Source organism: Zingiber officinale, chromosome 2A, assembly GCF_018446385.1.
Source record: "Zingiber officinale cultivar Zhangliang chromosome 2A, Zo_v1.1, whole genome shotgun sequence".
Classification (NCBI taxonomy): domain Eukaryota; kingdom Viridiplantae; phylum Streptophyta; class Magnoliopsida; order Zingiberales; family Zingiberaceae; genus Zingiber; species Zingiber officinale.
In genome coordinates, this window is record NC_055988.1 from 130,739,625 (window position 1) to 130,755,460 (window position 15,836).

At 34.9% G+C, this 15,836-nt stretch overlaps 1 protein-coding gene across 1 annotated transcript in view; it reads left to right on the top strand.

Moving 5' to 3' along the window:
• LOC122042328 overlaps nt 1–13,809 on the top strand; it is a 28,539-nt gene extending 14,730 nt beyond the window's left edge. The window contains exons 5-9 of the mRNA XM_042602372.1: nt 6,049–6,117; nt 6,205–6,261; nt 11,773–11,825; nt 11,897–11,972; nt 12,567–13,809. Coding sequence (XP_042458306.1) covers nt 6,049–6,117; nt 6,205–6,261; nt 11,773–11,825; nt 11,897–11,972; nt 12,567–13,560 — 1,249 coding nt within the window. The 3' untranslated portion in view covers nt 13,561–13,809. The remainder of the gene's footprint in view (nt 1–6,048; nt 6,118–6,204; nt 6,262–11,772; nt 11,826–11,896; nt 11,973–12,566) is intronic.
• Nucleotides 13,810–15,836: the final 2,027 nt, after the last annotated feature.

Here is a 15,836-nt window from a genome sequence, read left to right on the forward strand (position 1 = left end):
TGTCTTTTCGCATTGCGATGTTTTTTCTGCTGCCATAACCTTGTTGACTGATCCAGACCCACCAGAATGAGTTTCCTTATGATTTCCAGATACATTAGCTACATGAAGCCCATTGCTTGACTGATGACTGCAGTTTGTAGAGCCAACTAACTTGCTAGTGTTCCTGATCCAGCTACTGAACTCATTACTTCTTCCTTCCATGAAGAAGCAATTGGTTTCACTTGATCACCAGGATAAGAGTGGCTATTGCTCTGAGGTTGACTAGTACTGGGCTTCTCCTCTTTGTGAGGGTTTTCCTCTGTTTAATCATTTACTGATCTTACACCTTGCCTTAACGTCTGACGTCGTATAAACATAGTATGAGTGTAGCTGAAAGGAAGAAAGTAACTCTTCATCTTCTTCCAATCCTTGATCTTGGCCTTGCCTTGTCGGTCTCGTGAGTGTCGCAATTACTCCCACCATACCAATGCTTGGACTCTGAGTTTGACGACAACCAATTTCACTTTCACATGATCAGATACTTCCTCGTAGTAAAAAATCTTCTCCATCTTGTTGGGCCTATCAACGAATCCTTCTACTTGTAACGTGTTAGAAAATTTGAGTAGATCAACTCGAAATCCGAGGTATCCATATCTATCCTCTTGACCACGGCGTTATCGGAACTAAGCACGATTGTGATATGGATTTTTTAAAGTGGAACCAAAATTAGGATAAGAGAACTTACGACCTTTAATATCTTGTGCACTATGATCATAGTGCGAGGCTTCCTCGAACTTGCTTGTCATGACCTTAACCATGTACCTCACAATTTTCAAGATCTTGCGTCGCTAGATGCTAGGATAAGTCTGTGACTTGTCTCTGTAGATCTAGTATCTCGTCTTGGTGCTACGATCATGGTGCGAGGCTTCCTCTTGCCAATCACGATCACGACCACGACGACCATATATGGGATCTAGGAGCTCTGATACCAACCCTCGGGCTTAGCACAGATGGTAAGTGCATGGTATTCTGTCCGAATTAGGCAAGGATCGATCCCAGGGTTTCATCGCCTGCCGATCCACCATGCTCCTGTTGAACCTCCCTCCATACAATGTGGGCCTGTTAATGTGGCAGTTCCACATTTTTTAAGGAGCTCTAATGCCAATTGAAGCCAGACAGGATAACAATTATCTTACGGCTATTGAATTCTACGACCTGTTAATTCGAAGAGGAATACGAAAAATAATCACACTACCGAAAATTTATATTAATCGAAAAAACTATCTCTTAACATCAACTAAACAATTATTTATATAGATTCCAAACTTAAGATGCAAAGAAAGGAAAGAAATCCTATCCGAAAGAAAAAGACACAATCCTCAAGTTCCTAAATGGACTCAAAATTCAAAAATACAAAAGATGGATTACTAAAAATACCCTAAATATAAAAAAAACTAAAAATTACCCAAAAAAACAAAATTGAATAATAATAATAATAATAATAATAATAATCCTTATTTGCCTTTCCTATATATACTAGTACTTGCTCCTATAATACAATCTCATTTCTAATTTCCTAGATGCACAAAAACCAATTACAATTATAACATAGAATTCTTAAACGAAAGATAAATATATTTAAAAAATAATTCATGTGTTATAATAGTAAGGAAATGCATATAACATCACTCCTCTTTGTTTCTTATGTGGATCCCAAGTTGACGTGATGTAGAAGAGAAACACTCTTCTTTGGATAACAAAGTTTTCATGAAGTTAGAAAGTTTTTGTTTTTACAAATTGAGGGAACACTACCTCGTTCACATTGTCTAACCTTTCCACATGAGGTGTCAGTGGTAAGCAGAAGAGTTGATAAAAGGGTTGTATTTTTACGGTAGGAGTAATCAATCATTTTGTTGAAGTTCGTGTAATTAAGATTTAAGGGACTTCAGCTGGTGGGACTTTTTATGCTATAAAGAGCTGGGAGGAAGCTCTAGTGATAAAGGAGGGGTAGGGACAGAGGGGTGTGATAGTTAAAGGAGATTGAAAAAATACTGTAATAGACTAGTGGGGTTGGTGATCGAGAAGATCTCTTAGAAAGAGGCCAATTCCTCTTTGACCTTGTGCAAACAAGAAGGGGTCCTTTGGGCGAAAGGGGTGTTAATAATGATATGAAGGGATATTTTGTTGAGTGATCTATTGAAGAAGAGGTGGACGACGTATTGGTTGAAATTGATGTCATCACTAGACTTCCGCTACAAAGGAGTGGGAGAAAGCTTAAGTGATAGACACAGGAGAGATGGAGATGAGTGTGATAAACAAACGACAAGGGGGAACCTGCGACAAACAAAAGAGATGGGAAGGGTTGGAATAGACAAAAGAGAAGAGGAAGGAAGTGATCAATAATTTAGGAAAGTGGAAGGAAGATAATGCTATAGAAGTGGAAGAGTAGAGCAAGTCACCTAAGGGGAAGGAGATTTATCTCTATAAGGAGGAGCCCTTCCCTAAAAGGGGTAGGGGTAAATAATTGTTTGGTTGAAGTTGGTGTCACTAAAGAATTTCTTTACGCTTCAAAGAAGTAGGAGGAATCTCAAAATGATGGATAAAGGAGAGGTATGATAATCAAAGGATATTGGAAAAAACTGAAACACCATGCAACATTAGGCTGGGATTGATAAAACAGAGGAGGGAGGAAGATTGTTCCATATAATAAAGGAGAAGAGTAAAACAAGTTGCACTAATGGAGTGGGGTTGGGGGTGGAGGATATCTATGTCTAGAAGAGGGTAGCTCCTCTTTGGTCAAATGCAAATGAGAAGGGACATTCTAGGGCGGGGATAAGGGGTCTTAACAATGGTATGAAGGGACTTTCTATTTGAACAATCTATAGATAAAGGAGTTATGAGCTATTATTCTGTAGAATGGGTCGGGTATAAAAATTATTTGGTTGATATTGATGTTATTGATGAACTTCCTTCCAGTACAAGGGGTCGAGGGAGGAGAGGAGGCAAGTTTCTGACTAACGAAGGATATATGGGAGGAAGATAGTTCTAGAAGAAAGGGGAAGAGTCACGATTCAAAATTTTGTTCCGTGCCACGCGGAATGGGCGAAACTTACCGTTCTGCCTGCGCATCGAAACTGGCACCAAACTAGCGACAATTTCATGGCGTCATCTCCAGGAAGAATTGCATGCGCGCCAGATGAAATCGTGCGTGCGACAGCATGGGTAGCGTCACCAAAGTGTCGCAGTTGTCGGAGGTGTCGTGACACGATGTTTCTACTTTCTAGCGACGCCGAAAGCATCGCGGGATGCTTCCAGCGCCGCCAAAAGCGTTGTCGAATGCCTCTGATGCCGCTAGAGGTGTCGCTGGATGCCTTCGGCACAGTCGAAGGTGTCCAGGGGTCGCAGGCGCATCACGGGCGCGAGGTGTGGGGTTACTTAACTATAATTTTAAAGAGGCTTTCATAAACCCTAATTAAATTATCCTAATAAAATATAAAAAATATATTTAAAATTTTTAAAATTAATAAATTTTATTAAATAATATTCTAAAATTATTTTTACTGATTTAAATTTTATTTAAAAATTTTTAAAAATTCTTTAAAAAATTTAAAAAATTCTAATAAATCAAATTCATATTCTTATATATATATTTTTAATTATTATGTATTTTTTTATATTTTAATGATTAATTGATATTCTAATTTTTTTTACTATTTTAAATATATATTATTTAAATTATTAAATAAATAAATAAATAGTTAATTTATATGATTATTATATATAAAATAGTATTTTATATTAATTTATATAATTATAATTATTTAATCTAAACATTGGAGAACTATAAAGGTTATCTAAGTAAAATATTACAAGAACCCTTCCATTTGATTCACGCAACTCCTTTTAGTATTAGTAATATAACATATTATGATATTATGATGAATCAATTTTAATTTGAGTTATTGATAGATCAATTTTTTTAAAGAAAACTATATTTAATTATTTTTCTAACAATATTACGTTGTTTAATAATGGAGAACTTATATAAAATCAATATATAACTTATTTTTAAATTATACACAATAAATATCTGTATCTAATAATTATTATATATAAATAAAAAATACTGAAATCATATCGGCACGATACGATACCGAAACCGTATCGTTCCAGTTTGGGATCGAAACTTTGGCACGAGTCGAGATTTTAAACCTTGAAGAGTACAGCATGCCACATAGGAGGAGGAGATCTATGTCTAGAAGAGGAGAGCTCCCCTTTGTGGACAAGAATAGACTTTTTCTTATTGTTTAGAGATTGTTCAACAATGATATGGATGGATTTTCTATTAATAAATTTAGAGAGTAATGGATAGATGAGGTATTATTCTGAATAAGGGAAAGGGGTAAACAATTATTTGGTTCAAGTTGGAGTTGTTGAGGGACTTCCTAGAAAGGGTGGTTGGAAACTCAGGTGATAAACAAAGGAGAGATATAAAAGAGTGTGATTGATCAAGGCAAAGGGAAAAGGTTGTTATAGAGAAAGGAGACAGGGAAAGTTGCGACCAATGAAGGAGAGGGTGAAGGAAGATTGTGTAACAGAAGAAAGGTGAAGATTGCAGTAAGTTATAATGTGTCCATCTGAGTAGAGAAGGGACATCAAGTAAGATGGGGGACGCATATTTTGTCACTAGAGATCATAGAGGTGAGCATGAGAGTGAGAGAAGAAAACAATCACATTTGAGAGGGAGGTGTGCACGATTGCATTCAATAGAATGATGGGTTATAGGTGGATGAAGTAAAAAAAAGTGGGGATGCTGAAACTGATAGCATTTGCGATTTGTATAGTGATTTGGAGAGGGAATTGTGTTGGGGTTGCAAGGTTGCAAACATAGTCCCATATTGAAAACACATGGAAAAGATCATGGGTTTATAAGAGAAAGATATCTCCATTGGCATAAGGCCTTTTGGGTAGAGCCCAAGAGCAAAACCATGAGGGCTTAGGCTCAAAGTGGACAATATCATATCATTGTGGAGATATCTAAATTCTTTTCGATCCTACAATTGGTATCAGAGCGCGGACTGCCAGAAGGTTTAACCGCCGACTGTGCACAAGAGCTATGGTCTGATTGAGCCATGTGGGTACAATATTGACCTCGAACAAAGAAAGTGGGGGCTCCTATGTTCGGATCAAGAGGACCAGACACCAGGCAGGAAGTCCTAGTAGGTCGGGTAGACCGAGGGGCAGGAAGTCCTAGTTGCAGCTAGGCAAGAAAGTCCTAGTAGGTCAGGTAGACCGAGGGGTAGGAAGTCCTAGTAGGTCGGGTAGACCGAGGGGCAGGAAGACCTGGTGGGTCAAGGATCGGACGTGGGAAGCCCATGGTCCTTTGTTTGAGGGGGGGATTGTTGGGGTTGCAAGGTTGCAAACATAGTCCCATATTGAAAACACATGGAAAAGATCATGGGTTTATAAGAGAAAGATATCTCCATTGGCATGAGGCCTTTTGGGTAGAGCCCAAGAGCAAAACCATGAGGGCTTAGGCTCAAAGTGGACAATATCATATCATTGTGGAGATATCTAAATTCTTTTCGATCCTACAAATTGTTCATGCTGGTAGTTTTTCATCTTTATTTTTGTTGATGTGCTTTGATGAGAATGCTGAGATGTGTATGCCAAGTCAATAGAAAAGAAATAGGAGTTATTAGTTAGTGCAGTTTAAAAAGATGATACAATGAGAAACTAGATTAAATTGGTACATACGTTCAAATAGGATATGTAGATTTTATAATGAGAAATGAGGATTTAAGAATTGAAGGGAGAGAAAAATTTACACAATCTAATTAATTTAAGTGATCTAAGATTATTTGAGTGGTACAAGGGGCAGTAACCTCACATAGAGCTTGATAGAGAGTTGAGACAATACCCTTTTCTAATTGTTGGGACTGACAAGCAACTTCTTGTTGTTTTATTCATTGATAATCTTGATATGCTTTGATTACATGATGATGGAATCAAGCACCAGTGCCCTCTTTTTACATAATGTGCCTCTAATGATGACGTGAATGTCTACAGGTACCCTTATGAAGTTATTCGTGTGGTTACTTCTGATGGATATGTCCTGCTTTTAGAGAGAATTCCAAGGTTTACCTAGAATTACTTTTTAGGTTCAATTGTTGGTCTCTTAATTTCTATTTTTGCTCAATTCACATGCACTAATTTTCTTTTCAGGCGTGATTCTGCAAAAGTTGTCTATTTACAGCATGGAATATTGGACTCCTCAATGGGGTGAATATTGTCTCTTATCATTTGATGCTAATTACTTGTTTAACATAGTCTTTTACCATTTGATTGTTTTGAATACTAGGCTTCTATTTAGTAGTCTAGGTGATATATTGTCACCCTAGTATTAAGTAACCTATGTTTTGTTTGGTATGCAAATTTTTTGTGTTTAGTTTCTATTTTGTGAAAAAAATGAACTTTAGAATTCAAAAGAAAAAATAGGAACAAGTATTTATCTATTCTTTTTACACTTTGAATGGTATTTTTTTATTTAAAAAAATCAAAAATAAAGTTTAAAAAAAACATTGGAACGTTTTTATTAACATATACATTACTATTGCAGAATTCTAAATTTGTCCTTTCTCAATATTAATTTTTAATTTAACAAAATTGTTTAACAGCAATACTATGTTTCTTGTCTTTAAATCTTTTTGGAAGTTTTGATGTGAAAAAAGTTAAGTAGCAAATGTTGATCTCCCACTAACTAGTCCATTACCAATTTTCAATTGAGTGGTGTCTATGTTTGGACAGTTAACACCTAAGTCAAGATAGTTGCAATAGAGAATATTTTGCAAGTTACAAACTAACATCTTCACAACATGGATACCATTTTAATTCATTGCATGTTGACAAATATTGATGCACTAGAAGGATGTTTAGGATATTGAGATGTGAAACAATATCAATTGACTTTATTTAGGATGATTATCTATCTTTGATCATAATTATCTATTTGAAGGTGTATATTCATAGTATCTAACAATGCAGTATTTAAATAGATAACTAGACCTGCAACAATTGGTGATGTATGCAATATATAAAAAAAATTAATTTTAATTCTGTGATGCGAAGAATTAAAAATTATCAATTTGTAGATCATAATTATCTATCTTAGGTTATAATCAGTTTGAAGATGTATGTTTCATGGTGTCTAACAATTTAGTCTTTAAATAGATTACTAGGCAGTCATTCTGATGTATGCAATATGTAAAGAATTAGTCTTCATTTTACAATATGAAGAATTAAAAATTAAATGAGAAAATGTAAAAAAATTATGATATATATGATGCTTGTTCGTTAATGAAATGCACTACATGAAATTCACCATATGGTTAATCACGAATTGAGCACTCTTTTTTCTATTTGTATTTTTTATGCTACTTTTCTAATTATATTTACTTTACAATTATTAATATTTAATTGTTCTTATATTTTTATATTTTGAAGATTTTATCTTCAAGGTAATTATCATATTATGAAAATGTCATCATTATGCCAAATTCTTTAATCTATGCTTGAAAATCTTATCTCATTTAGGTTGCATGGGCAAAACTTAGGCAGTGTTTGGTTTGGTTATTTCCATTTCATTTTATGAGAAAAGGGAAAACATTGTTTGGTTGGCAATTTCCACATTTGTTTTCTAGAAAAGGATATATCATTTTATGGGAAAATAAAGAATGCCTAAAAGTCATTTTCTAAGAAAAGGAAAAACACGTTTTTAAGAAAATGAAAATGAAACCAAATGCTCTCTTAGCTTTTCTCTTATCAACCAAAATTGGGACAATCATCATTCAGGGATCATCATCATCACAAAAAATATGATGATATTGGGCAGGACACTCATTCTCTTAGTGGTATCGAGCACTATTGTTTGTACTTAGGTTAGTGTGAATGAAGATGTAGGCTTCGACTGCAAGAGAAGAGGTTTCACTATGGAAGACTAGTGGTGTGGGTTGACATCGTGTACTTAGAGAAAGATAGGGAAATTCACCTAGCTTCATGGGGGTGGGGTGGTGTGTGGGTGTGGGTGGAATAAAACTTTATCAATATTCATATTAATTTTAACGTATATTAATATTAATAATAAGCAATATTAATTTTTAGGGTATGCTGATATTAATTATAGACAATATTAGTATATCTAAATTTTATTAATATCTATGAGATATACAAATTGATATTAACATTCATAAGTTATTCTAATGTTGATTATACATTATATTTTTATAAAAAATAAATTATATTTTTTTATTAATTACAAAGATTAAGATCAACTTTCTAAACTTTTAATATTAATCATCTAGACAGCTTTAGTGTTGGATGTATGGTATTTGAAGAATAACATTTTGATCAGACACTAAAGCTCTAGAACGAAATGATATTTTAAAAGTTAATTTAAACCAAGTTGTATTGAGAATGATTAAATATTCAAATAAGCAATTTGTAAACTAAACTATAAAATGACCAACGGCTTGTATAATGACTTTTCAATGATTCTTATTTTCAAAATAGCAATGTTGTTTCACTGGTTTATGGCATGGCACTTGCGTTTCTTTCACAGTGATTTTATTATAAATTCTGTCAAAATTTTTCTTCAACCAAATGTCATAAACATTTCAAATCTTGATTTTGGCTGCCTTGGGCAACACTTATTGCCCGACCTGTGTATCAAAATCAAAATCTACACTCCTATATGAAACTAATCATAAATTCATAATTGGTTAAATCTATAAAATTCTGTTTCATATCCTCGGGAATTGTCAAATAAAAACCATGTGTTATTTCTTCTTTCCTGTGCAAATCATTTCCTGTATTGAACTCAAATTCTCATTACTTTCCACAAGTTCAAACTAACAGCTATTGACATCCATACATATGTTCTTAAGTGTATATGCCCCCGCCGGTTGGCGCAGTTGGTACTTGCATAAGTGTTTGATGTACTTGTATGTATGATTCAATGCCTCCAGGGCGTAGCTGAGTTGGTACCCAAGTGGTAGACTTGCATCAATGGGCAAGGGCTCAAGTTGCAGTTGCGGCAAATAACCAAGGTTTAAAATTTCGACCCGTGCCGAGGTTTCGGTCTTGGATCGGAATGATATGGTTTCGTACAATATCATGTCGTGCCAATATAGTTTCAGTATTTTTTACATATAAAATATATTAATTAAAAACTAAAATATTTAACATAAATATTTAAAAAAATAAACAATATAAAAAATAATCTTTAAAAAAAGAAAAAGATATGAAAATAGATAAATAAATAAATAAAAATTTTATTATAATATTTAAATTAAAAAAATGAAATATAAAATTAATTAGATAATTTTATTAGGGTTTAATAAAGTCTCTTTAGATTATCTCCATCATAGCCAGGAGTGGATTAAAATAATTAACCTAAGTTTAATTAAAAAAAAATCTGAAATCCGACACCACTCGCGAGCCCGCACGACTTCGGCGCTGTCGAGGGGTTGCGCGACCAGCCATGGCCGCGGGGATTGCGTGACTCCTTCGGCGCGACCGCATGGGCCGTGCGACCCCTTTGCAGCGACTGCAGGGTAGCACGATGCCTCCGCGATGGCATTGGAAGTCCGCTGCTGTTGCAGGGTCGAGCGACCCCTCCGCTATGACCACGGGGTGCGCAACACGTCGCACCTGTGAGTCTGGTGCCGAGGTCGTGCCAGTGTAGATAACTGAGCGGAACGAGATGTTTCGCCCATTTCGACTGTCTCGACACGACACTTTAAACCATGCAAATAACCCTCCCACTTAGGGGGCGCTCAATACCTTATTTACCTCCCTTCATCCCATCGTGAGGTTGGTGATGAGGAGCGCTTGCCATGAGCATTATCATGTTTTGCGTCAATTGTATGTATGATTCAAACCCCTACGGGCATAGCCGAGTTGATACTTAGGTGATAGATTGTCACATGAGAGCAGAGATCGATTTAGGAACAATCCCTTGGGAATAAAATCCCTCTCACCTAGAGAGGTCACTCGATCACCGTGATTTACTTCCTTCATCTCGCTGTGGGACTGGCGGTGAGGGGCGCTTAGGGAGAGCGAGTCACCTTTTGCCACATTGTATGTATGATTCAATCTTATAAACATTTGAAATCTCTTAATTTTACATACCATACTACAAATATGCACATTATAGATTTGAAACCTCAAGCATACAACAATATATTTTCTAAGATTAAGTAGATCAGATAAACTTCTTGTATATTCTATGATCTTCCTGTATATGCCACTTAGGTAAAAGACTTGTCTGCTAACCTGAAAAATCTTAAGGCTGTACTTATTTGTGGAACTCTACAAGTAGCCAAAGAAGTGGTTTCTTCTAAATTGGACCATTCTACAAAAAGTAATTGCAAGTTATGTTCCCAAGTTCACAGATTGAATTTCATAGTTAATTTTGACAAACTCAAAGTAACTTTAGTAATGATGATTTAGATTAAAGAGTTCACATATTTAGGGTCCTGATGAGCTACTTTGCCCTAATGATGAAACCCAAATAGAATTTGGGGGGATCCAATGCGTAAAATGCAAGACACGTCCCCCTTTAACTTCATCAATAGTAGAGGCATCTGCCCTTATTAATGATCAATCCCAAGGTTTAAAATTTTGACCCGTGCCGAGGTTTCGGTCCTAGGCCGGAACAATACAGTTTCGGTATTGTATCGTGTCGTGCTGATACGACTTTAGTATTTTTTTATTTATATATAGTAATTATAAGATAAATATGTTTATGGTGTATAATTGTATATTGATTTTGTATAAGTTCTCAATTATTGAACAACTTATTATTGTTAGAAAAATAATTAAATATAGTTTTCTTTAAAGAAAATTGATTTGTCAATAACTCGAATTAAAATTGATCTATCTATAATAATAAGTATATAATTAATATAAAGATATTACTTTATATATAATAATTATATAAATTAACCATTTATTCATTTAATTAATTATTAATTAAATAATATATATTTTAAATGGTAAAAAATATCAAGTAAAAAAAATACAAAATGATAAAAATGGAAGTGTCATCGGACGCTTCCAGCACCGCCAGAGGTGTCCCGCGACGCCTTCGGTGCTACAGGAGGTGTCTTGCGATGCCTTTGGCACCAAAGGCGTCACAGGATGCTTCCGGCGCCTTCGGAGACCTCCCGCGACACCTCTGGAGTCGCCTGCGACGCATCCGAGACAGAAATGCCTCCGGTGCCGGTTTCGCTCGACCAACGGAACTGTAACGACATTTCATTCGTTGATCAATCCCATATAAACCTAGATTTCTCATTTATTTTATTTCTTTTACATTCGACAATTGGTACCAGCACACAATCAATCATAGTGAAGTGTTAGAAGGTCACTATAATGTAGCCACCACCATTGGGCCTCACATGTTGTCGATTAGAGATAATTTGGGCTATGAATTATAGTTTGGATCTTGATTGAAATGTCAAGCTTGTGGGTTTAAACATGTTTGGTTAGTGGTTGTGCCTGAGAAGTTAATGGATCTCCTCTCATCAAAGTAGGCGTGACATTAAACGAATATGACTAACACTATTGTATCATGATGTCAATTTTGCTGCTTGCAAGTTTTGAAATATGTTTTGTGAGTTCATATGTAGATTAGAATATGTGTATGGATATCTAGGTGCCTTTCATGCACTGGAGTTGTGTATATGTAATTATGTGATTACCATCTAACTCTTCTATGTTACATTTTGCTAGGTGGGTATCCAACGGAGTTGTTGGTTCTCCTGCATTTGCAGCATTTGATCAAGGTTCTTTTTTCTTCATATAAATTAACAATGGAAAAATAATTACTCATCATCCAACAATGTTCCTTTTTCAGGTTATGATGTCTTTCTTGGAAATTTACGAGGATTAGTATCAAGAGAGCATGTCGACAAGAACATCTCCTCACGCAAGTAAGCGAACATTATTCAATATTCCTTGCTTCTATTGACTCAACAATTGTCCAAGGATTTCCTATAAGAAATTGTTAATTGCCAAAACCTGACTGAACATTAATGCACGTTCAATGGTGATTTTTAACCAACTTCTTGGATCCTCAGCTGGGTGATTTTATTTGGTTTGCAAATAGCTCTGGTTTGTTTTTAAATTAGGAGGATGAAAATTTCCTTTTTGGAATTATCATTAAAAACTTAACTCCAGGTAATCTCTTATCCAAATTCCCACTTTCTAGTTCCTCTGGAGTTTTATTAACTAAAGACAAAGCCCAGCATGTGATATTTGTATCATTCCATGTTTCTTTAATTACGAGGTTAGACAAACAGGTGCAACTTTAGTCATTATCATTATCAAATATACACCAGAACATGGAGTACTAATTTCTAGTGTGGTTAGATTTATTAGGCATGCAAAGACGCCCAAAAAGCATTGAAATGCGAAATTGATACAAATTTTTGACTTCTTTATGACTCCATTATCCAACAGTAATTATTAGTTTAACTGATTATGTTTGTAGCAGAATGTTTCTATCATAAGCCAAATTTGTGCAGGTATTGGAAGTACACGATCAATGAGCATGCAACAAAAGACATGCCTGCAATGATAAACATGATACATGAAATAAAAACTGCTGAACTAAATGAGCTTTCTAAACCTGATTCAGACGAAGAAGTGTGCGATCAGCCTTACAAACTTTGTGCCACTTCTCACAGCCTGGGAGGAGCAGTCATGCTGATGTATGTCATAACATCTAGAATCAATTTAGTACCTCACAGGTTATCAAGATTGATCTTGTTGTCACCTGCGGGTTTTCACGATGACTCTACTATAGTATTTACAATTTTAGCGAGAGTTATGCTGCTACTTGGGCCTTTGATTTCTACTGTGGTTCCGGGACTCTACATACCGACTCGGTTCTTTCGTATGCTTATCAACAAGTTGGCCAGAGATTTTCAGAACTATCCTGCTTTAGGAGGCCTTGTTCAGACTCTTATGAGCTACGTCGTCGGTGGTGACAGTTCAAATTGGATTGGAGTGCTTGGCTTGCCTCATTATAATATGTATGACATGCCTGGAGTGTCACTTTACGTCGCCCTCCACCTCGCTCAGATAATGCGCTCAAAGAAATTTATAATGTTTGATTATGGAAGCGCAGCTGCAAATATAGAAGCATACGGATCACCAGAGCCTCTGGACCTTGGCCAACGTTACAATCTCATTGACATTCCTGTTGATCTAGTTGCTGGTCGAAAAGACAAGGTTATTAAACCTGCAATGGTGAAAAGGCACTATACGCTTATGCGAAAGGCAAACGTTGAGGTGTCTTACAAGGAGTTTGAGTATGCTCATCTGGATTTCACATTCTCACATAGGGAGGAGCTTTTAGCTTATGTCATGTCTCGCCTTCTTCTGGTTGATCCACCGCAAAAGCACCAGAGGACTCAAGCCACTTTGAGGCTTAGAAAACCAAGTGGAAGCCAGACGAAAGCTGAAGGTAATAACACTGAGCATAGTGGAGCAGAAGAGATTGTGCCTGAAAATTGAGATGATGAGTCTGTTTTTGTTAGTTGACTATGAGAACTTGTAAGTTCTAGGCTTCTTCAGCTCGATCCATCACAGTCATTACTGTCCTGGCATCTGTAACCGTTTGGAATTTTTTTCTGCAACCCCAAGATTGAACTTCTTGGTTTCAAAGTTTGAAAATTTCTTAGTTGCTATCAAAATGTTGATTCTCCCTTCAGATATATATTTTGTATCTATGTTCACTAAGATCAAGCTAACCACTATTGATCATGCTTACTATAATTATTAGACTACCTTTATGCTAATTATTCTTAAAGATTGGCATCTGTTCTATTTAGTTGTTCTATAGGTCTGTTGGTTCCCACTTACTGATAAAGGCTTTGATTGTTGGTATAGTTCCTGCTAGTCCAGAAGGGCAGGTTGACTAAGCATGGGATTTGGTCCCAGGGTTGTAATCGGGTAAACTTTTGTGTAATTAATTTTTAGTAAGTTAATTTCGTTAGAAAGGGAGCTTTACGTAATGGTAAAATTACTATCATAAGATTTAGAGGTTAATCGTGTCTCAGAAATAGTTTTTTGTAAAACCAATAAGGTTACATACAATAGATGTTTTTATGAGATCTATATTGGCAGTGTTGTGTTTTTGTAAAGGTAATTTAGCTAAGTCAAACTGAACTTCAAACTGAACTGTAGTTGACATGAGTATTCAAATTTGATGCCTTTTTTTCATTGAGCTTGAGCTGGTTTGGCTACAACTTTGTTTGTTTAATGTTATTTATTTCGATAAAAATTTATTTAATCGATTAATGGGTTTGTTTGTTTTTTCAATTTTTTTTTATTTATAAGTATAATAAAAGATACATTTATGAATATGAGTTATAAATTTTATGTTGAATCTTGTTCATAAATATTATTTATGAATAATTTATGTATATATATAAATCATTAGATGATCATTTTTTTTTAAAAAAAAAATAAACGTGCACCCCATTAGATATTTTATATTCAAAATTCTTTACTTCTAATGTGTTATTGTAGCAGCTACAACTAGTTGCTAGTTTTTACACATAGTGGGTACTTAGTAGCTGTTTTAAATGATTTTAATTGATTTAAAATGATTTTAATTATGTTTAAATAATTTTGACTAAGTTGATAAAGAATTTTATATAATAATATGATTTAGGGTTTAAGATTTTAGAGTTTAGAATTTAGGAATTAAATATATTGTGTTAAATTGATTTTGACTCATTTAAAGTGATTTGGATAAAGTTTTGATAAAGTTGATAAAGAATTTTTTAAATATGATAGTAATTTATGTATACAAATTTTGATTCAAATAAGATAGTTAATTTTTCATATTTTAGCAACTATCAAGTAGTTTTTATACCTTGTAGTAATTATCGATATCCGTGATTTACCTTCTTCGTGTTGGTCCTGAGACGGGTTGGCGGGGGCGCTGAGGACGAACGTATTCATCTTTTACCACCATACCACCATAGTTGTACCTAAACCCTAAATCCTATCTTAAAATCTTAAATCTTAAATTCTAAACTCAATACTATTATATTAAAATACCAACTTGATTAAAATTATTTAAACTTCATCATAATTATTTTAAATTAATCAAATCACTTAAAATAATTATAGTAGTTATTTAATAGCTTTTACACGTTGTAGCTATTACAATAATATTGAAAGTAAGAAACAATATTATAATCGCTACTGGTAGCTACTATATATTGTATTACAGTGAAAGGTGATAACTTTCACCCCGGGAGCTACTTCAAGACTGACCCATACGATCTGGAGGAGAGATAAATCACAAGGGCTTCTCGTAGCACAATGACCTGACCCTTTGCATGGGGTGTTAGGTGACCCGTGATGTATTTTACACACATTGAGAATCGACCACATGACATATTATAGCAACATCACATGTAAATACCAACTATATTAGCTCGTGGGGATAATTACAATACATTATATTTTCTGTAAAAAGTCATACGTTAAGCTTGGACATTAGGGGTGAATCCAGGATTTTAGATTGGGAGAAGGGGGGAGGGGTCGAGTTCAGGTAACTAGCTTGTTGACTTAGTTACAGGTTTGAGCTGGGTCCAATTTGAATTGGCTCAGGGTCGGATCCAGTCACATCCTTTAACACGGTTGGAAACTTTTGTCATGAGTTATTTGATTTGTATATGAAGTTTTAATAGGTAGAGATAACGATAATGACATACCTTAAAATTTTAGTTAACATATAATAAAATTCTAAATTAGAGTAAAGGTGCCAAGAGATC